The sequence below is a fragment of the Pleurodeles waltl genome, chromosome 7 (assembly GCF_031143425.1).
Source record: "Pleurodeles waltl isolate 20211129_DDA chromosome 7, aPleWal1.hap1.20221129, whole genome shotgun sequence".
NCBI classification, from domain to species: Eukaryota; Metazoa; Chordata; class Amphibia; order Caudata; family Salamandridae; genus Pleurodeles; species Pleurodeles waltl.
In genome coordinates, this window is record NC_090446.1 from 396,187,428 (window position 1) to 396,209,945 (window position 22,518).

Here is a 22,518-nt window from a genome sequence, read left to right on the forward strand (position 1 = left end):
ATGGACATGCTCAGCTACTCAGAATACCAGGCTCTCTGTGCTCAGTAAGTTTACTTGGGCCCAGTCATTCTAATCTTCTAGAGAACTCTGGGCAGGAGTGATATGGACTGAAAGGCATACCGGAGGAATGAATTCCCCTCAAGACGAAACGTGTCTCAGAGTGAGTGCCGTCTTGGACACTCCAGCGTGCAAAACTGCTGACATTGCAAGTTCTCGGCAGAGGCGAACAAATCTAACCTCGCCTCTCCCCAATGCTAAAAAAGGAACTTGCACCACCTCCAGGTGGAAATGCCATTCGTGAGCATTTAAGGCTCAGTTAATCTGCTCTGGCGTTCAGAGAGCCCACCAAATGTGGAACCAACAGGAATATGCCCTGCTGTTCCAGCCTTGTCCAGAGGCAAACAGCCTCTTAACAAAGGGTCCATGACCTCAACCATTCTGTGTTTAATTCAGTGGTAGTAGCACATGGTGGTGGTGTTGCCTGTGACCTCTTGCACTAACCTTTCTCTTGACAGAAGTAAAAAAGGCTTTTAATGCTAATTGGATTCCACAGTGCTCCAGCATGTTGATGTGGAGTTCATCTTCTGCCGAGAGCAGATTCCTCTGGTCCTCACCTATCCCAGATGGCCACCCTATCCCAGGAGCGATTCATCGGTCACTCCTGTCAGATCTGGGTGGGGAAGGGAGAGGAATCTACCTCAATCTGGTTCATTAACCACCACTGCAGATTTTGTGCAGTTCTCTCAGAGATCTGCACCATTTTGGAGAGATTCCCCGGATGTTACGGCCACTGGAACTTAAATATTTTTTTTGTTTTTTAAATGTTGCGCCCACTGGAATTTTAGGTCTCACTGCAGAGCCCGCATGTGTCACCAGCGAAAGCCATGAGGCCCAGCAGCCTCAGAATCAGTCTCACTAAAATCCAGGACAGAGATGAAACATCCATGATAGCCTGAATATCCTGGACTCGTCACCCGAGAGGATAAGCCCAAAATTGCACCGTGTTCAGAACAGCTCTGATGAAAGGGAGTGTCTGAGAGGGAGTCAGGTGTGACTTTGGCACATTGTAGTCAACCCCAGGGAATGCAGGAGGCTCGTCATAGTCTGAAGGTGGGAGGCAACTGCCTAGGGCGAGCCCCCCGTCAACAGCGAGTCATTAAGTTAAGGGGGTGTGGAGACTGAATCCCCTGACCTACGCTGATGAGCTGCGACCACCGCAATCACCTTGGTGAACACCCAAGGACTGCGGGTAAGGCCCAAAGGAAGCACGGTGAACTGAAAGTGCTTGTGGCCTACCTTGAACTGCAGGTAATGCCTGTGGGCAGGCAGGATGGGGGGATGTGAAAATATGCATCCTGCAAGTCCACTACCAACCAGATCCCTTCATCTTAGGCAGACAAGACCTGAGCCAAAGTGAGCATCTTCAACTTCTCCTTTTTGAAGGCGAGATTGACGGTTTGGAGGTCTAGAATAGGACAAAGACCCTTGTTCTTTTTGGGAATCAGAAAGTAGCAGGGATAACAACCAATGCCTACTTCTGCTATTGGAACCCTCTTCATAGCTCCCTTGGCCAAAAGAACTGTAACTTCCTCTAAGAGCAAAGATGGATGATCCTCCGCCAGCCGTTCTTGTGCTGGCATTATTGGGGGACAGAAAGATTGGAAAGGGAGGGAGTACTCCCTCTGAATGATCTACAAGACCCATTTGTCCAATGTAATGAACTTCCAGTGGTGGAGATGATGTTGGATTCTCCCTCCAACTGAGCAACTACAGTTTTGCAGAACCAAACTAGGAGGGCTTAGAGGCTGCAGCTGTGGGGGGTGGGGGTTGGTGGTGGACGACTTCTAGCTAACAGACCCATGGGGTCAGAATGCACCATGTCCATGCCCTCACATAGCTTGGGAAGCTTGCGCAGGGTGTGGTTGGCATGGTGGCACGCCCCTTATGTAGCCATGAAAGGGTCGAAAGGCAGACGAAAGGGTCGAAAGGGTGAGATGTCACTGAGAGGCCCAAGAGTCCTTGAAACGCTCCAATGCAGAGTCTGCCTCCTCTCCGAAGAGACAAGTCCTGTCGAAGGGCATGTCCATTAGGTTGGCCTGGACATCACCCAAAAATCCAGATGTTCTCAGCCAGGTGTGGCACCTCAAGGCCACTGCCGAGGAAACCGCTCTGCCCTGCGAGTAAATTTTTATCCAAACCACACCCAATGGTGAACCTTGCTGCATCTCTCTTGTTTTTCACTGCTTGGGAGAGCCTGGCCTGGGCCTCCTCCGGGATCTGTGGCAGCACTTGCACAACCGTATTCCACAAGGTAGGGTAATAATGGCCAAACATTCACCAATCACAATGCTAGGCAGGTGGTAAATTTTTTTTTGCTTGCCTAAGCTATCCACCCTCTTGGATTCCCTGTCCAGGGGGAGTGGCAGAGAAAGACTCATGGTAAGTTGAGGCTTGGACTACCAAGCTCTCAGGGGTGGGGTGTTGGGTGAGGAAACTAGGATCACCCAGGGCAGGGTGATGGCAGCGGGAAATTGTCCTGTTTACAGAAGACCCTGTGCTGGGCTTGGATCAAGTTCGCAGAGGGACATTAGTCAGTGCTTCATCAAGCAAAAGGGGTTCGGTGTGGAAGTCCCAAGCTCTTCCTTCAAGAGGTTAGTCTTGACTGCCACAGAGGGGAGTTCAAGGACCTCTGCAGCCACAATAGGTGGAGAGAGCAAGCCAGTATCTGGAGAGGTGTCCAGTCCACTGGTCTCTTCTAGTTCCTCATACCAGTCCAATGAAGTTGGGGTTTCTAACTGGTATTCTAAAGGGTCCAGTGACCCCCCTCCCACTCCTACTCTCCTACCATCCCTGGCTGCTCCAGGAAGCCGTCAGGCAACAACCTAGAACTAATGGGCCCTTCCTGGAATCGGCATCCATCAACTCCATACTAACTCCCTTATCGTGAATGAGATTGAGGCTGGCATCGCCGGTGGCGCCAGCAGCATCGGTGTTGGGACTGGTGCCGGAAAAGGTCACGTTGGCACGACCAGCCTCGATCTGGATCGGATCTGAGAGACCCAATCAGCCCAGGCCACAGTCGTAGGCGCAGAACCTGATGGGGCCTCCTTCGACCCCACGGAGCACAAAGGTGGTTTGGAGGGGTCGGCCCACTCAAATACGCGGCACATGGTCTCGAATAAGTCCTTTATTTGAGCCGGGGTCGGTCCCGGAAATGGGGGAGGCGCTGAGTCGGACCTGGCAACGGCTCCCCAGAACCATGCCTGGAACGCAAATGTTCATCACTCTGCGCGTTCTGCAATGGACGAGGTGAATTCAAAGTCCATTTAGACTTCTTCTTGTGCCTCTTCCCCAAGTGTCCCGAGGACCTCGAGTGCGATGAAGAAGACTTTGGGCTCCTGGAGCGGTTCCGCGCCGTTCTCGATCGGGATCAAGACCTCCTAGTAGTCGCACTAACTGGTGTTGAGCGACAGGCCACATGCACCTTTAGGGACAGCTAACTCAAAGCATACAGGGCCATGGCCCGGCAGTCCGAGCATTACTTCAAGTCATGGATGTGATTGAGACACCACAAGCACACCAGGTGCCACACAGCTTGAAACCTGCCTTCCTATAACACATCCTTCGACACACTTTCAAAAATAGTCAACAAAATAAAATTGGAAAAACTGTCAGAGACAAAGGGGTAGCTCTTCTCTGGATCAGCGCTAACTGGTGCAGAAATAAAAGAACGGATGTCTGCGAGCCAGGGTGGCTCCTATGTATGTGACTGTGACGTCACTTCCAATGCAAACGATGTCGCACAGAACTAAATGAAGCAACCCGACCGCACGCAGGGGTACTAGTCACTCAAAAATTTCCGGATCTAGTCTAATACCTGGGAAATTCAAATGTAAGGAAAATGCAGCTGGAAGTTTTTATCAGTTCTCCCTACTCCTCTCAAAAGAAAGCATTGGGAATTCCCTTATATATGTTTAAGTGGTAATTTCTTTTCTGGAAGGACTAGCGTGGTTATATTTGGAACGATAGTGAGAAATTCTGGTTAATGGTAGTTGCATTTTACATTTCTATTTTAGAAATGCCACTTTTAGAAAGTGGCCATTTCTCTGTGCTTATAACTTGGAAGTGATTTGCAGCCTGATTCCAATCCACATCTAGGGCAGAGTGACAGCAACACTCTGGCTACTTTACAGAAAGCCACAACACAGGAGGGGCTAGGCGTGACAGAAGAGGCATCTGTATACTGATAGTCACCCTGGGCTGAGGAGAGGGCGGGTTGTTCACACTTCACATGCCAATAGGCTGTGTCCTGCCCTCACACAGTGGGCTGTATTACCCCTTACTGATGTTTGGAGCCAGGGCTGGGTTGAAAGGGGTTGTGTTACACTTGACAGGGTTCCTTTGACTTCACCCCACCTGAAAAAAAAATACATTTTGGAGTATATGTACAGGGGCACTGACCCCGTGATCTTTTTGCACTTTTGGAACTCTGACTGAACCCCTGTCAGAAGGGACTGGGGCACTGCATGAAAGGACTCACCTGGACTGCTCTTCTGTTGCCCTGCTGCCTGTTACTGGCTAGGTGTCAAATAACTCACTGGATTGCTTTCTGTTTGCTGCCCTGCTACCAGCTGCTTCCTGACTGTTCTACAAGGATATTGTGGTGCTGCAAGGAGAGATCGCCCATGAAACTGCAGGTCTAGGTGTACTTATCTCTCTGCCTACTGCTGCCTGCCTTGTGCTTCCTCCTCCAGTGTTCTCCCAGGAAGCCCATTACGTAGTGGGTTTTGCTTGTGTTCCTGGTCTCTACAAGTACAGCACCAGAGAAACAATTTTAACTCTTAGTAGGTACAGAGCTCCTTTCTTTCCTGTCAGCGCGTTGATCGCTTTGTTGGGGCCAAGCTGAAGTGCAGGCAATTTTTGTGAAAAGGTACTGCACCCAGCTCTGCCTGTGACTTGGGCCCAGCACTTTCTCTAGTTCAGGAACCGTGCCTTGTTTGTGGAACAGCATGTCTCGCCCGCTGGAAGCGGCACCTCAGCCTGGAGGAGAGGAAGCCACTGCCCAGCTCGACTCACAACTGTTGCCAGAGCAATCAGGAAACCCCAGACAACGCTGGCACCGCCGAACACTTGCCCCCAGGGAGCAGGCCTTAATGGTTTGAGGCTGCCAGGAGCTGACAGAACAGGGGGATGTGGCCACACTGCCTTCCCGATTCAAAGAGAAAACCTGCCATTTTGGGCCTGAAGAGAGTTGTTCTGCCCTTTGCTACTGAGGGTCAGCCCCCTCCCCCATCCTCCTCACCTTTGGCCAGGCCAGGCCCGTGGGCATTGTTGGCCAGGAGTAGAGTATCGCCACGTTCGTCATCTGCTCCGCACGGTCACAACAGCTGCCCTATTGTGGATCCATATGTGAGACCCTGCGAGGCCTCCTCGCTAAAGTAGGCAGTTGTGCACGCTCCATCATGACAACGCATACCATATGGGGGCACCTGGATGCCAGGGTGATAACAGGACAGGGTGAAGCCCTCAACAGAGGTCCCAATCCTACTGCTGTTATAAATTACTGTATTTCTTGTAGTAGGCCCACAGGTGCTTATGCTGCCTACTCATAATCAGTGCCTTGAGGTTTGGAAAGATTACCCTAACCCCGATAACAGGGGTGCCAGGGTTTCTGTATTTGCTTGAACGTATTGCTGCAGATGTTTATGGTGATTTTTCATGATTCCCGCATTCTGGAAAACAACTGCATTTTAGAGGCTAATTAGAAATGTATCCCTGTGGGCCCAGACTCGCATGGTAAAGTTTGGACACTCGAATTTCTGTTATATTTTCCTAACCTCATGATTTAGCCATGTTTACCTGAGACACTGTCAGGATAATGACTGTTATATTACTTTATGTCATGATAATATGGCACAAGACACTATTTTCACATTGTTAGACTAAGGAGTATTAATTGAGGATTTTGCATAGTATGCATAGTAACCATGATTTACACCACTATTGTTCCTGTGATGTATTTACAATGTAGCCACATTTTTACATAATCTGTGCGGAGACTTTTATAGTGTGTTTATCGTTACTGGTGTTGCACAAATGCCTTACACATGACCTCTGGAAATAAGCCTGACTTTTCTGTGCCAAGCTACCATGGGGTGAGAATGGGTTTTCTTTGGTGTGTAACTTACTTGCCCTGGCTAGAGTGGTAGGTTCTGCCTGACTGAAGTGCATATCCTAACCAACCAAAAACTCAATTTCTAACACACCTCATACAAAGTATGTCTGTTTAAAGCACTTCAGTTGTGTGCAGCGCAGGAACTACTCTATTTCTCTGTAAAACCTGTGTTGGACTTTTGCTTATGCAGGGTCACCCCGAATCTTTTTGCCTCCTGCCTCCTAACTTTTTTCTGACCTGTCGCTGTTGGCTTTTGAACTCTGAGCACTTTCCCACTGCTAACCAGTGCTAAAGTGCATATGCTCTCCGTGTAAATTGTATGTAATTGGTTTATCCATGATTGGCCTATTTGATTTACTAGTAAGTCCCTAGTAAGTTGCACTAGAGGTGCCAGGGCCTGTAAATCAAATGCTACTAGTGGGCCTGCAGCACTGGTTGTGCCACCCACATAAGTAGCTCTGTAATCATGTCTCAGACCTGCCACTGCAGTGTCTGTGTGTGTATTTTTACACTGTAAATTCGACTTGGCAAGTGTACCCACTTGCCAGGCCTAAACCTTCCCTTTTCTTACATGTAAGGCACCCCTAAGGTAGGCCCTAGGTAGCCCCAAGGGCAGGGTGCAGTGCATGGATAAGGTAGGACATATAGTAATGTGGTTTATATGTCCTGACCGTGAAATACTGCCAATTTCGTTTTTCACTGTTGCAAGGCCTGTCTCTCTCATAGGATAATATGGGGGCTACCTTTAAATATGATTAAAGTGTAGATTCCCCTAGAGAGTAGATGGACATGTGGAGTTTGGGGTCCCTGAACTCACAATTAAAAAAATACATCTTTTAGTAAAGTTGATTTTAAGATTGTGCGTTTGAAAATGCCACTTTTAGAAAGTGAGCATTTTCATGCTTAAACCATTCTGTGACTCTGCCTTGTTTGTGGATTCCCTGTCTGGGTCAGTTTGACAGTTGGGTTGTTTTTCACCTCGCACTAGACAGTGACACAAAGGGGGCTGGTGTGTAACCTGCATTTCCTAATTAGCCATCTCTGCTAGGAGGGAGGGGTGGAGTGGTCACTCTTATCTGAAAGGACTGTGCCTGCCTCTGACAATGCCGGCTCCAACCCCCTGCTGTGTGTCTGAGGCCTTGCCTGGGCAAGGCAGGATTTCACAAGTAGGTGTGTGTCCCCTTTGAAGAAAGGTGACTTCAAAGACTAAAATGGGTATAAGAAGGGCACACAAATCTACAGACTTTAGAAACACTTCTGGAACCAAGAGGAACCTCTGCCTGGAGAAGAGCTGATAGCTGAGGAAGAAGTGCTGCCCTGCCTGTGCCTGTGCTTTGTGGAGCTTTCCTGCAGTGCTGCTTCTGCCAGAGTAAGAGGGCAAAGACTGGACTTTGTGTGCCTTCCATCTTGTGAAGAAATCTCCAAGGGCATGAGTTAGAGCTTGCCTCCTGTTGTTTGAAGTCTCAGGGACAGCAAAGACTTCTCTCTGCCAGCACCTGGAGTCTCTGGAGAGACTCCTGCCCCGACAAGTGGTGCCCTATCCAGTCCCTGGGTCCTTGAAAGGAAAGCTGGTGGAATCCAAGGAATTCGACTTACGACGACTTCGGACCGACGCCGCTGCTGAATCCGGTAACGCCGCCTGCACCTGACGCCGTGACCTTCGCTGGAACGCGACGCTCTTTGCAGGCCCGACACTGCAGCAGCCCCGCTGAAGTCCACGACTCCGTGGAAGTCGCCGCACCACGTCGTGACTGACGCCGCTCGAAGTGCACGGATTCAACGTTTCGCACAGACGCCGCGATTCTCGACTTCGCGCATCGGCTTGTTTTCACTCTTCACCAAAGGTACTGTACTTGGGGGTCTACACGACTCCGTGTCCGGCGCCGCTGGTGTCGGCTTGTTGGGAATGACTCAGTCATGACGCCGTGTTAACATCTCATTGAAGCATTTTTGTTTCTAAGCGCTATTTTTTAGTTTAATCTTTAAAAATTCATAACTTGACTTGTGTATGTCGGCTTTTTGTCATTTTGGTCTTGTTTTGTTTAGATAAATATTTCCTATTTTTCTAAACCGGTGTTGTGTCATTTTGTAGTGTTTTCAAGAAGTTACTGTGCGTGTTGGTACAAATACTTTACACCTAGCGCTCTGAAGTTAAGCCTACTGCTCTGCCAAGCTACCAAGGGGGTAAGCAGGGGTTAGCTGAGGGTGATTCTCTTTTACCCGGACTAGAGTGAGGGTCCTTGCTTGAACAGGGGGTAATCTGACTGTCAACCAAAGACCCCATTTCTAACAACCTGTGACTATGTTCTCTTTCTCATATGTATTTTACTGAAAGCGCTTTCAGATGTCCTATATTCATATGCACTTAGGTGCAACAGATGTAGCCTAACAGCCATAGCTATACTCCCACTGTACCCCAATCTACCCCACTCTACGCTAATTTAACTCACCCCACTCCAATGCAGACTATACTACCCCAATCCTCAGTCATACCTTAGTCAAACTGAAATCTACCCTACTCCAATGTACCCCACTGTACTCTAATTTACCCCACTCTGCCCCACTCTACCCAACTCCACCTTATTCTACTCCCCACACTCCAATATACCCCACTCAACTCCAAAATACCCCCATCTACCTCACTCCAATGTACCCCAATCTACCTCCACTCCAATCTAGCCCAATCTACCCCACTCAAATGTATCCCACTTCACTGCAATGAACCCCAATCTACTCATTCCACTATCCGTCCACCCCAATCTTCCCTACCCCAATCTATGCCACACAACCCCAACTCAATCCACCACACTCCAATCCATTCCACTCTACTTCATCCAACTCCACCTCAATCAACCACAATCCACTCCAATCTAGCCCAATCTACCCCCACTTTACTACAACGTACCCCAAGCTACCCCATTCCACTCTATCCCAAACAACCCTTCTGCAATTCCAGTTTTCCCCAATCTACTCCACTTCAATATACCCCACTCCACTATACAGCAATCTATCCCACTCCACTCCGATATACCCCAATCTACCAGACTCCAATATACCCTAATCTACCCCACTCTACTCCAACCTCCCCTAATCTAGCCCCTCTTCAATCTACTCTACCCTACCTCATTCCACCCCAATCTACTCCACTCTAATCTACCCACTCCACTGTACCTAACTCTAATGTACCTCACCCCATTCTACCTCACTCCGCTAGTCGACCCCAATTTACCACCACACTCCAATTTACAGCACTCAAATCCACCCAACTCCACAGTAATCTACCCCATTTCAATCTATCCCACTCCAATTTACCCCATATCACTCCAATTTAACCTACTCTAATATACCACACGCCAATCTACCCCAAGCTATTCCACCCTACAGCAATCTACCAACCTACATTCCAATATATCCCACCCTACTCCAGTCTACCCCACTCCAATCTACATCCCTCCAATGAAGCCCACTCCAATCTACTACACTCCATCCCAATCTACCCCACTCCATCCCAAACTTCAATGCACCTGCCCACCCCAATCTATCCCAATCCACTCCAGCCCAATCTACCCCACTCCACCCCAGTCAATCCACTCACCCCCAACTACCCCACTCCACCATTTACAACACTCGACCCCAATCTACCATCCTGCATCCCATCTACCCCAACCTACCCTACTCACATCTACCCTACTCTATTCACATCTACCCCACTTTGCCCCAACCTACCACACTCTCCCCACCACTTCAATCTACCAGACTAGTACAATTCACTCCATTCACTTCAATCCACCAATCTCCAATCTCCCCGACTCCAATGTACCTCTCTGTACCCCACTCCAATCTACCCTGCTCCACCACCTATCACGTTTCACTTTACTCCACTACCCACCAACCCATCCCACTAGAATCTACCCAATTCCACCCCAATCTATCCCATCCATCCACCCCAATCCAATCCACCCCACTACAATCCAAACCATTCCACTCCAGTTCATGTAACTCTAGACCTACAAGACTCCACCCCAATCTGACTCCAATTAACACCAATCTATTTCACCCCACTCCAAAATACCTACCTCCAGTCCACCCCTATCTACCACACTCCAATATACCCTACTCCATTCCAATCTACCTCACTCGACCCAAAGCTGCACTCTAGTCTACCCCACTCCCGGACAATCCACACCAGTTTACTCCGATCTACCCCACTCCATCTTGCTTCACCCCAATCTACTCCACTCTACCCCACACCAATATACCCCACATCACTTCAATATACGCCAATCTATCACAATCCACTCCCACGTACCCCACCTGAATCTACCCCACTCCAATATACTCCACTCCACTAACTCTACCCCACTTCACACAAACTTATCCCACTCCAATCAACCCCACTTCACTCCAATCTACCCCAATTCAACCCATCTCACTCCAATATACCCCACTCCAATCCACTCAACCCCAAGCCACACAAATCCACCCCAATCTGGCTCAGTCTATTCCACTGCAATCTACCTCACTCCATTTTCTGCATCTACATTATTAGGTATGACTGTCTTGCCCAGACGCCACCCCCCACCCAAGGTGGGCAATGGCAGAAGGCATTAAGTTGGCTTTCATCACAAAAGGGTTTTACTGCCAATCACACATCTGGTCTCCAAGTGGAAACAGCGCAGCCTAGACTGTGCAGATGCTCAACTATCATCTGTACACCTAAACCTGTCATTTGAAGTCAAAAGATGGCAAGACCAGCACTCACATATTCCTCGTCAGGGCAAACTCTATAAATCTGCTAAAGGTGATGCTGCAATGCAGCGACCAAAGAAGGTGCATCTGGAGGGTCGCAGAATGCAAGGGTCAACCCTGTTTTTGCCACTGTTGCATGTGCAAGGATGTTATCCCACAGGCAAAGCAAGCCTCCAAAACAGCACTAGAAACAAAGACTGGGGATGTTGGAGTTGACATATCTCTTCTTCGTCAAGACCTTAGAAATGTAGTCAATAGAGTTACAGAGACTGAGGGCTGCATCGCCGACCTAGAGTATAGGGTACAGTGCCTTCAGGCATCCCTGGCTCACTTGAAATCAACAATCAAATGTCGTGGCTGAGTGAGTCTAGAAGCCAGTGAGTCAAGCAAAAATACCCAACCTTTGTGGGCTTCTCAGAGCAGGGTGGAGGAGCCACAGTCTCCTAGGAAACTCTCTAGATACTTTGGGATCGAAGGGCCATTTCCTCAGAAACTGACACTTTGTGGTACGATGAAACTTTGAGTGGTGAGCAGACTGGAACAAATATACTATGAATCATATCGGATCAAGATTTTCCCCAAAGTACATCAGACATGTGCAGTAGCCGAAGAACTTGTTTTGGGGGGGTAGGGGACTGGGAAGGAGGAGAGGGATGTTGCTGCAATGGATGGCAACTCTCCAACATGACCAGGGACTTGCAAGACCTCCCAACAAGGGCCAACTGACCATCTTGGATTCCTCTCCTCAAACTTCAGCTAAGCAGTCACTTCTTAGAGAAATATTTTCCTCATCGCTAGACACTTCTTGGCGGAGTTACTAAGAAGGGAAACAACTGACTGACCAAGTTCCATGGGGGTATTTGGGTTCCGCTCACCCCTAGAGTTATAGAAGCCTCCACTGTATTGGTTCCTGTGTAAATGTCATCTTTTGATATACATCCGTACCGATTATCCTCTTTGACCTATGACTACACTTACATAAATAGTGTCTCAAACAGTGTATCTACACATGGCATCCTATTCTAATTGGGTAGGTAGCTTCCCGTTCTGACCCGATTTGACTGTTCCATACTTTTTTCTTTAAATAGGTTTCTTTACTTTTCTAGGTACATCTCGTGGTAGAGATATGTGACTGTTAGGGAAGGGTGACAGTTGCTTCTGACTAGAGGTAGTGGTGGGATTGGAGAGAAGCGGATTTCACATGTACAATTTACTGTTTTGTTATGTTCTTTACAATGTAAAGCAACAATCGTTTTTGAAGGAATACTTAAAGTGGTGGGCTTGGTGGACCCTGACCTAGCAGCTACACAAATATACAAATAACTTACACCTTAACATTGGCGGGAAGGTGTACAGTCTACGGGCCTTTCGTGGAACATAAATGAACTGAATGCCAAAATGAAAAGGAGCATGATTCTTAAAGCTGCAAAGCACTTTTCACATTACACATTACTTCTCCAGGAGACCCACCTAGCTTGCACATATATACCCCTCCTTGAGAAGCATTGCTTCATTGTTGTTGTCGACTCCGGCTACCCAAGGTGATTTTGAGGTTAGCATTCTTCCTACACAAAATAATTCCTTTCACTCTATGCTTATTAAGCGAGACACCCAGAGAAAATACCCGATGGTCACGGTCTCAGTTGAGGAACATTCCATTACATCTTTTAATATATATGCCACACCTAGTATTTTTTTTCAGCAACACCAAATCTTGTGTTGCTCTAAGCCCCTTTGGGCACACTGACAACAATGGGAACACTACAATGGAGTTATGGATTAAGATCTTGACCGGTTTACCCAGCTCTGCAACCTGCCCTGGACGTGAACCACTAAGGGACTTTGATAATTCACTAGGGCTAGCCTGGGGCATACTCTACCCTACCTCTAAAGCATACACCTTCCTCTCAGGTGCAGACAGATCCTTCTATAGACTAGTTTATTTATTTATGCCTGCGCAAACAAAATCTGGTCTACAAGGTAAACATTTTCCATGGGGCATTTCCGATCCCTCCCCATAATTTTGTTACAGGGTCACAGACATCAGTGTGGCAACTCTGAGGAAACTCAATGCCTGGTAGCTGATGGACAATGCAACAGCAGCATACCTCACCAAGGAAACAGCTATATTTTCAAGACAATGCAAACTCAGTCTAATCCCAACTCATGGTGTGGGGGGCCTTTTAAGAGGTCATTTGGGGGAGGCTATGGATTGTGTCCCTTGCCTTAATCAGAATTTTTTTTTTTTTTAAATAAAAAAAAAATCATGACCCTTAAAGTCCACCTCGTTGATATTTTGCGCTCATAACCATAGAGGCCAAGACATTTTCTGCATTGGAAGCTCAAAACTCCATAAAACAGTATCTAACAAAGCCAAACAGTGGACTGCCTTAGAAAGTCACATGGATTACTGTGTGGATAAAGTAGGTAGACTCCTTAACAGGTTGTGACGGAGGTATGACCCGTCCAGATATGCGAGGGAGCTCAGGTTCAGGTAAGGAGCCCTTATAAGGTAGCCTATGGCTTTGCCTCCTTGTCAGCAAATCTATTTAAGATGAGGTCCCCCCAACCCTCGACTCAAAGGCATCCCATCTAGCTGATAATTCATTTCACGTCTTACCCTTGGAAGACACAAACCTAATTGATCTTGAAATCTCCATGGATGAAATTGCTGATGCCATCTCATAATTAGCCTCTGGAAAAATGTCCGGTTCCAGCAGCTTTCTTGATGATCTTAAGCGTACCAAATCCAAAGGAACACTATTCTTAAGGGGCATGCTTGCCGCAATAGAAGACAGGTCCCTGTCCTTTGATATAAGAGAAGCAGTTAAAGTGCCATTAAAGACTGGTAAACCGCCAGAACAATGCGACACAGAGGCCTCTCTTTAATGAAAGCAGAAACAAGGATCTATGCAAGCCCTCGCCAATCGCCTGATAATAAAGGTTCAACAGGGCCCTCAGGTGATTCTACTAGTCTGCTTTAAGAAGGTTTTAAATTCAGCAGGGAGTATTTATTCTCACTGTCAGAAAGGATGGCCCTTGGACCGAGGATCTAGGCATAGTTCCCTGCTCCTATATATTCTACTGACCATGATGGCGCATATTAATGGCATCCATTTTCATTCCATTGCCAGACAGGGCTGATCCCTTTTCCTCCACAGTTTACTGACCTTGGGATAGAAATACTTGCCCAGACGTAGAGACCAGACAAGGTCATGGGTTGCCAGTGGAACAATGAGATGACATGCTCTCTACCAAAAGACCCATCATACTATTCCTCCTAAACTGGTTTCTGAAGTTGTCTCATCTCTAAGTTACCTTTTGCAAAGCTATTCTCTTTCCGGTCCCAGGATCACTACAGGATGTCATTTGGGACCCAACCCTCAAAACGAACTGCAAGGTTTTTAGGTACCTAGGTTCTCACATAGTCAAAGCATTAGTCCCCTGATAAACTACATTCCTATGGGCTTAGATCATTAGTCAGTTCTGTCTCTGCTGGACAAGCAGCAATCCTGAGTTTGGCCTCCCTCTCTAAACTGATACATACACTCCAAAATCACCCGTACCATATTCCACTGGCCTTCTTACACTCAATGAACTAGTTTGAGGTTCATTAGAGGAGGGCGGCATTCCACCGATATCTATGGCTAAAAGCTACAGATGCAGCTATGACAATGCACATACCTACCAATATGTAAGCTCTTCATACTAGTGCACTTCCCAATTTCTTCTTATTTACTGAATAGCTTTTCGGCCTCAGCAACCGCACAGCTTTCCAGGCTGAAAGATGGGAGGCTTAGATCATGTTTACCTCATGATACCTGTAAAGGGTGGGGTAAATTCCAGTCTGGCTTCCGACTAGCAATAATATTGATCTTTAGCATCTGGGAGGACGCACTACAGGCAATCCAATCCCAAAGTCAAACGAAAGGACTAGACATCTCTCTGGATGTGAACCATGATGGACGTAGCTTCCTTCTAGGGCTTCACAAAATGGGACGAAACAGATGTATTATACATGAAAAAGGTAGTAATTCAACTTCAGCTTGGCTATTCAACCTCAGCTTCAAATTACCAATTATTTTGGTATCCCTAGATGTGTCATGCTACCTCATCAATCTCTAAAAGGCCACTGATATTCCAGCATGTAACCTGTTAAGAGGCTAAGATCACAATGGGAATCTTAGAAGACTAACATATTTCCTGTATCTACATACGCCTGATTAATAATGCCCGACACTGTTGCCTTTCTATGAGAGGCCAGGAAAAATATTATGAGAAAATAACCAATAGAGATTGGTGAGACACACTTCTATCCCCAAGCAAATTAGCCATATCCACCAGTATTCACCTCATTAATTTTAAACACCTTCACAGGGTATACTACATAAGACACCAGCTATGGAAAATGGGTGCAGATTCCACGCCAATATGCCTTGGGTGCCATCGAGACACTGCTTCATCCTGCACACAGTCTTGGAATGCCCTGCGATATGGACCTTTGGGAGTAGGATACTTGGCACATCAGCATATGTCCGGGCCGGCCAATCCTGAACTCTGAAAATTACTGTCCTAAATATTTTTTAAGAAATGAATTCCAATAACTATGCCAAACCGTTATTGTACCTAGGTTTGCTGCATGCCCAACAATACACTGCCCAGCACTGGAGTAGCACTGCACCCTCACCCCCTACCAACCATGAGGTGATAGTTACAAGACAAACAAATGCATGCTACTTGAACACCTGACGTATGTATCCAATGGATGCCATTGTAAGCATAATATCTAGACACATAGAAAATACATTTTTCAATTAGACTGAATCGACAGACATCTGTACCACTTCTATGCCAATGTATTTATTTATATAATCATATCAGCTGTCACTGTATATCTCTACACTGTTTTCCAACTTTGAGCGAGCACTGAAGTAAATGCTGTAATTGCCTTGTGATATGTTTACGCTGCAAACAATTGTACTTTACTAAGGTCAATAAAGTAGTTCGGTTAGAAAAACTAAGAAAACACAGTCAACATAAGGGCATCTTTGTCCTACTACTATGTGCTAGCTTGCTCCATTAATAAAGCTGCAGGCATAATTCGCGTCTTCAGAACTCTAAGTAAATGAGAAGAAAAGAAGGTGGCATCAAGTGTAAGATTGGGCACAAGGGTTTCTCTAAAACAAAAATTCCGGGAGAAAGCTACTGAATTTACATAAGCTTTAGTGGCATGTGCATGAATAATGGAAGGAAGGTCAGTTTCTTGCATAGAGAAGTGGTATTTACTGGATCCAACAATGGTGGCTTCAGTAGCATCTCAGCTGGTAACACTCATCAGTGGTTGGTCTGTACAGCGCACAACTTGTTTTTATGTAAATAAAAATGAATATAGTACTGTCTGACATCAAGTTGGAATATTAGTTCCTTGGCTTAGGCAGAATTAAGAAACTAGCTTAGGAAACCAAGTGGGATCAATCTTGACCATCTCCCTGATCCAATGGAATAGGGCCTAGTGCACTTTAAATCACTTGGTAATAGTGGCTAGAAACAAACGTCTTGCAGAACAGAAGCCACGTGCTGCAGGAGGTCTTGTGCTCAAAGTGACTGAGGATTACTTCTGCCAGTACCACATTTAATTCCTAACCAAACAGAAGGACCATAAGTGGACATAACAGGTTCTCTTGCAACACATCAACGGTCACCCTAGCAGCCAATATAACATTGAAAGGGAAGCCATGGACTTGCTCTGGCCACATAAATGCTGTCATCAGACCCAAGTTCTTAGTGAAGTCTTATGGATTCTTGCTCACGTAGTTGCATGTTCTGGTAATTTGCTTACTACTGTGAAGTGTAGGAGTAGCCTATGTTGCTGCCTGGCACTTTGTGGAGAGTTGGTGTCTGGAAGCTCTATAAAGGAAGTACCATTTTAAAATTGTGAAGTTCAAGGATGGCTTGGAGACTTCCACCAATCTTCCTTATAAGGACGTATTGGGAATAATATCCATGTCTTTGAGGACATGATCAGCTCTTCAGGCTGAGTGTGTCAATTTCCTACTGCTGGAGGACCTCGTGTAGAGAGCACAGTTTCTTATTATCTAACAGGAGGTTGCTAACCTCTAACTAGGTCTCCGAGTTCAGGTCCAAGGATGTTGAAAGTACCTCCCTTCTCACAGAGTACTGTTTAATGAGCAAAGCTCCACTGACCTACATAAGCACGATTACTGCTGCTGGTTTTATGTCATTATTTATACTCACTGGGACTTCTTCACAGGATGGTGTTTGGCTCCTTTGCTTGCGAAAATGGCCTCAATTCAATGACTCATTTACCTTCTCCCACACCATAGCCTCCTGCACATCTTAATCTTACAGAAGAACTCAGTTTGCAAGATTGAGGGAATAGACTCACAAAGGCTCTATTGCATCATAGGGTCGAGTTGGACACCCAACCCTGTGAACCTTCCAAAACATAAATTGGGTAATTTCCATACCATTCTGGGAGTATGCACTGGGAGCCAGTCACTGCTGTGGGCAACCTTGTACGCAGGTCTGACCCCGTCAAGGCAATCTTGTATGCAAGTCTCACCCTGTCAAGATAACCAATGTCGGTTCTTCCTGCTCTGAAGTTGACAAATTACGTACCCTAATGCCCATCTATAAAGGGAGAGAGGACCAGACTCCCATTCACTGAACCAAAAGCAGTCCTTCTAGGGCGTTTGACTCAAACAGATGTTGCAACAGAGTCTTTGGAGAGACTCTTTCGTGTGCCTTCACAAATGGGTCCAGATAAAATAAGTAGTCAGTTGTTAGGTGAAAATTGTAACAGAAGGTGAAATGGTCATAAAGAAAGATACTGTTAAAATCCTTGGGGTTAATTGCACCTCTTGCACATGGCCAGTGAGAATGACATCTACACAAGAGAGGGAGTGCTCTTCAACAGAGGGCCTATTTGCTCTGCTGAAATGAAGGAGATTTGCCCAGTTAGTGAACAGCTGTACTCACCTCTTGGGTTCTCTTTTTTTATGATAAAGTTAAATGATGTTCACAGGAAACGGTCGTCACTGCTCTGCATTCATGCCAAACCGCTCCAGATAAATATTGCATTGGTAATATCACACACAGACCAGATTTGCACCAGAAAACTGCTACAAAAGAGCAGACATCAGGTACAAATATTTCAAAAGGCACAGACCCAAGCAACAGTACAGCCGGATGAACTGTTTTCGTACAGTTAAAACTTCCCCCACCCTTCCCATTCAATCTCTTTCCCTGGTGCCTGGGCTATTCCCCCTCAATTCGTCCCGTGGCATCTGCCGCCTATTCCTTTAGGAGGTGAGTGGTGCACCTTCAGTCAGGAATGACTTAATTTTCTGTCAGCCCTCCTACCCCACCCTCAGCAATACATCAAGACCACACGGTAGGTTCTTGTTGCTCCCCAAACCGGGTCTTTAGGAACCCCCTGCTTTCACACACCACCCTTTCTGTTTCCATGCGTATGCTGATTCCCTCTTTCTACTTAGTTATTGTCGGAATTTGTTCTCCCCCAAATAGCTGTCGCATTCTCTCTTGGCCACCATAAACCCCTGTATGCAGAATCCCAGAGGTCGTCGAGGAATGTTCACACAGTTCAGGATCCCCAAGAGTATCAATTGGGGTGTTCCTGGGACCTTCAGGTCCAATACAGCTTCAGCTCCTGTATCACTTCCCTCCAATACGCCTTAAGTTTAGGACATCCCCATACACTATGTAGAAATGTGCCCTTGTTGGTAACACCTCCGATATTTGGGGATCGACGCCCAGTGTAGTATTTTTAACTGCATTAAACTCAGTTGGCACTTCATGGCTAGCTTCCCTGGGTGCATGAGGGCCGCCTCCCAATCTATATCGTCCAGTTTCCCCAATATCGGCCTCCCACTGTGCAGAACTCCAGGGCTGTCTGAGGTATGATTTATCAAGTTATGTTAAAGTTGTGACACCGGCTTTGGAGTTCTCACCTTGTATCACACAGTTTTCAAAGGGAGGTTTTTTTTTTTAGGTTAAAGTCTTAAATGGAGGAGATTCCATATCCCCCAATTCCCTCTTCTAAAAGCCTCCGAACTTAGACTTTTAAGGGCCGCCCCCTTCCACAACGGAGAGGCCAGCATTTGCTTTCCCTGCCAAGCAACTGCTCTATGGACATTGTCCCACACTTTCAGGGTCACCTTTTTTGGTGTGGGCAGGCGTCCCCTTTCCCTTCTGCCACAAATAAAGTAGAAATGCGTGGCTGCGCTATCTGTGTCCTTTCGACTTGTGTCGTCAGTGTGCTATTTCTAATGATGAGTAATTGTGGCGCCTTGTAGTAGATTATAAGATCTGGCAAGAAACTCTCAGTATGGCTTGCGGTTGTATGGGGTTTTAACCTTCCCCTGTGATGCAGATTTCTAAGAAGAGCAAATTCACTAATCTGTGCACATAAACACACATGAAGGTGGTTAGTTCCACCTTGGCGTGAATAGGGACAAGCGCACGTGTTGGCGGCACATGAACAGGTTCAAGAGCAAAGGAATGCCATGACTGTGACTGGAAGAATCTGGACTCGGAGTGATGAAGATTACTGGGAAGGAATTATGCAATTATTGCCACACGACACGTGGCATCAGGACTCGGATGGAGCAAGACGACTTGAGCAGTTAAAGGGACAAAAAATGTATACCTCATCTCACGGAGTCTCTTGACCTCAGTTATGCACTTTTCAGCAGTATAATCAATTTCTTCTTCGGTTGTAAAACGACCAATTCCAAACCTAAGAGACAAAGAGAAAGTTGAATGTAGAAAAACGTGCCCAGTAACCAAGAAAGGTCTTAATCTAATCCATGTACGTTTACCTTATGGAAGAATGTGCCAAATCTTCATCTGTTCCAATAGCTCTCAAAACATATGATGGTTCCAAGGAAGCAGATGTACATGCGCTTAAAGACAAAAGAAACACAATGTAAAATATTTGTAGTGTTACTGGCACACAAATAGCACAGATTAATAAAGAAATATATCATTCACTATTTATAATCTTTCCTCACACATCCACATGTTGCATTTTGGGGGCACGTTGAAAGCCTAACTGGGATAGGAATGATGAAAACGTTTCTATCCATTGTCATCAGGAAGGAACCATGGGCCTGATGTACAAAGGTATATTGTGGTTGCAAAGTCTGGAATTTGCAGAATACTATGGTTTGCAACTTCAAAATACATTTTTGATATTTAGAAAATATTTCTTAAACACATTGAGGCCCTGTTCGAATCTCAAATAGGAGGAGGAATGAAAGGGGAATTCCCCCACCTATCTACATTTCGAAAAGGCAGTATCATGTATTTGTGATTGCAACTGCTTGCACACTTCATGATCACAAACTATAGATCAGATATCGTCATCTCTAGGAGGGTGGTTATCTATTATGGAAAGGGAAAGCTTCCTTGTTTTAGCATCGTTTCTCTTCAGAATCATGGCGGAAACCTGAGCCTCAGGGGGAGTAAGCAGCGGCCATGCTTCATCATTAAAGTCTGCACTTGTCCCTTTTTGAACAGTCTGCATTATTAACAAAACAAAAAAAGTTCCCCTTTGGGAATGCGGATGCAGCGAAGGAGGTCTGTCTTTTGCAGGCCCTCATCCCTATTCTGACAGGAACTCATAGGGGTCCAAGAATTGCCTTCTGTTTAAAAATGTATTAGGCGCGTCGTTCTGCGAGTATTAGCACATGGGCTGCACAGCAAAATGCATTCCGATACTCAATATCCGCTGCTGTCCAAATTGCAGTTGTGTGCAGGCCTTAAGACTACAAAATATCAAGACCTGGTCACCTAGACTACTGTACTTTCACCGGCCTTAAGGCAAACAGTTCTAGTCTCATGGGTACCGTTTTCTCCCAAGCCTCATGCTACGCCAAGCTACTGGAGTTCAGAAAAGTGACCCTTTTGGTCTCCAGATTGCGGGTTCCAACAGCCTTCTTTCAGCACCATAACTCGCCTTAACCTCGAAACGCAGTAACTCAGTATTACTAGCAGGCACGTTGTCCTTTTCCACACCTGCTTCTACCTTTACTGCTGCTCTATGTTAAAGGCCCTAAGCTGCCGACACGTAACACTGTGTGCTAACGGTGCATATGATAGTTCGTCACTCCTAGAAGCAAAATAAAAATGTTTTGGAATCCCGCTCTCATACGCTCACCTGCAACCAGCTGGTAGTCACAGCTACAGATAACCACGAATTCTCTTCCAGAAACTTAATGCACCTATTTTCATAACAATATCCAACTTCATCCTTAGAAAACTAAATTCCATTCATATCCCTTCAATTCTGTTTTCGTAGAACACAGAGCACTTTCCCCCTTCAATAAGGCCCTCAGAAGGCAACTCCGACCCTCAGTTCCACATCGGGATTAATGTATTTTATAGAAGGACTGAGAACCCCAATGCTAAACATATAAGCTCAACATATGGCCCAAGGAGACACTGGTACTTCATAAAATACCACCCCTCACCCTACTGAACATGAATTGTGAGCTGCAGCTTCTCTTTTTCTTGTGTAAAAATCTGTGTAATTAGCCACATCTTGTTTGACAGTTCGGCCGAAAAACACTATATCTAGGTGGCTTTCGACACCCAAGACTCAAAGCAGGCCTGTATCATGTATGTAGTTCTTAATTTTGAGCCAGTGGCTGCCGGTGAACCCGACAGGCACTCATTTTTGGGGACTGGCACTTATTTTTCCTCTTCACACATTTACCGAGATCCGAAAAGGGAAACACACAAAGGAAAAATAAAGACGGAAAACAGTCACACACAGAGAGAGCAGAAAACAGCAAGAATGAGATAAAAAAAGGCAGAGCATTTCTGGTAGTGGATTAAGGAGGTATGACGAGGGTTCCACTCTAAACAGCTTTGGCATCTGAGGTGGGCTTCTGAGCAGAGCTTTGGGCACTGACTCTTATTCTTGTACAAATTATGCACTGTGTACACGGTCAGAATAAAATTAAAGTGACATCTGATTAAGGTCTGGTACAGATCAAAAGCAGAACCCGCTTTCTTCTTCTTGACTCTCAGGCTGCCCTCATCTGTAGTTAAGTGTTAACTGCAACAAGGGCAACAAATGTGGCTGTCAGGAAGCTAAATGGCCTGTGGACGAAAAGGTCAAACACTGAGAAGTGCTACTAATATTTTGTCCAGTTATAGTCTGACACATAATGGTGCCTTGCCTACCTGTTCCTTTACTTGCTTCGACCACCTAATCCATACTCGATGCAGCACAGAAATCGTCGACACAAGACTAAGCCAACCAGTCATCCATTTGACACTGGTCACCACACACAAACCACCACATTAACACATTTCTTACTACTCAGTATTAATTCTGTACTTCAGTACGTAAATTATACAGCAAACACTAAACAGACGGTGTTGGATGTGACAAACACCGAAATGAGGGCTCATCCCCTTCTCACCACACCACTGATATCATGGATACTACTGTTAAAAGATTTCACCACACAATGCGCTGAATGTAAAACAAAAACAAACATTTGCAATGTAATAGGTCTCACATTTTCTTGAGTTAGAGCTAT

General features: G+C 46.1%; 1 protein-coding gene across 1 annotated transcript in view; it reads right to left on the reverse strand.

Annotated features, from left to right (window-relative positions):
• Positions 1 to 22,518, reverse strand: part of NFS1 (NFS1 cysteine desulfurase) — a 651,727-nt gene that overhangs the window by 51,651 nt on the left and 577,558 nt on the right. The window contains exons 11-12 of the mRNA XM_069243867.1: positions 19,786 to 19,869; positions 19,614 to 19,703 (exon numbers count right to left, since the gene is read on the reverse strand). Coding sequence (XP_069099968.1) covers positions 19,614 to 19,703; positions 19,786 to 19,869 — 174 coding nt within the window. The remainder of the gene's footprint in view (positions 1 to 19,613; positions 19,704 to 19,785; positions 19,870 to 22,518) is intronic.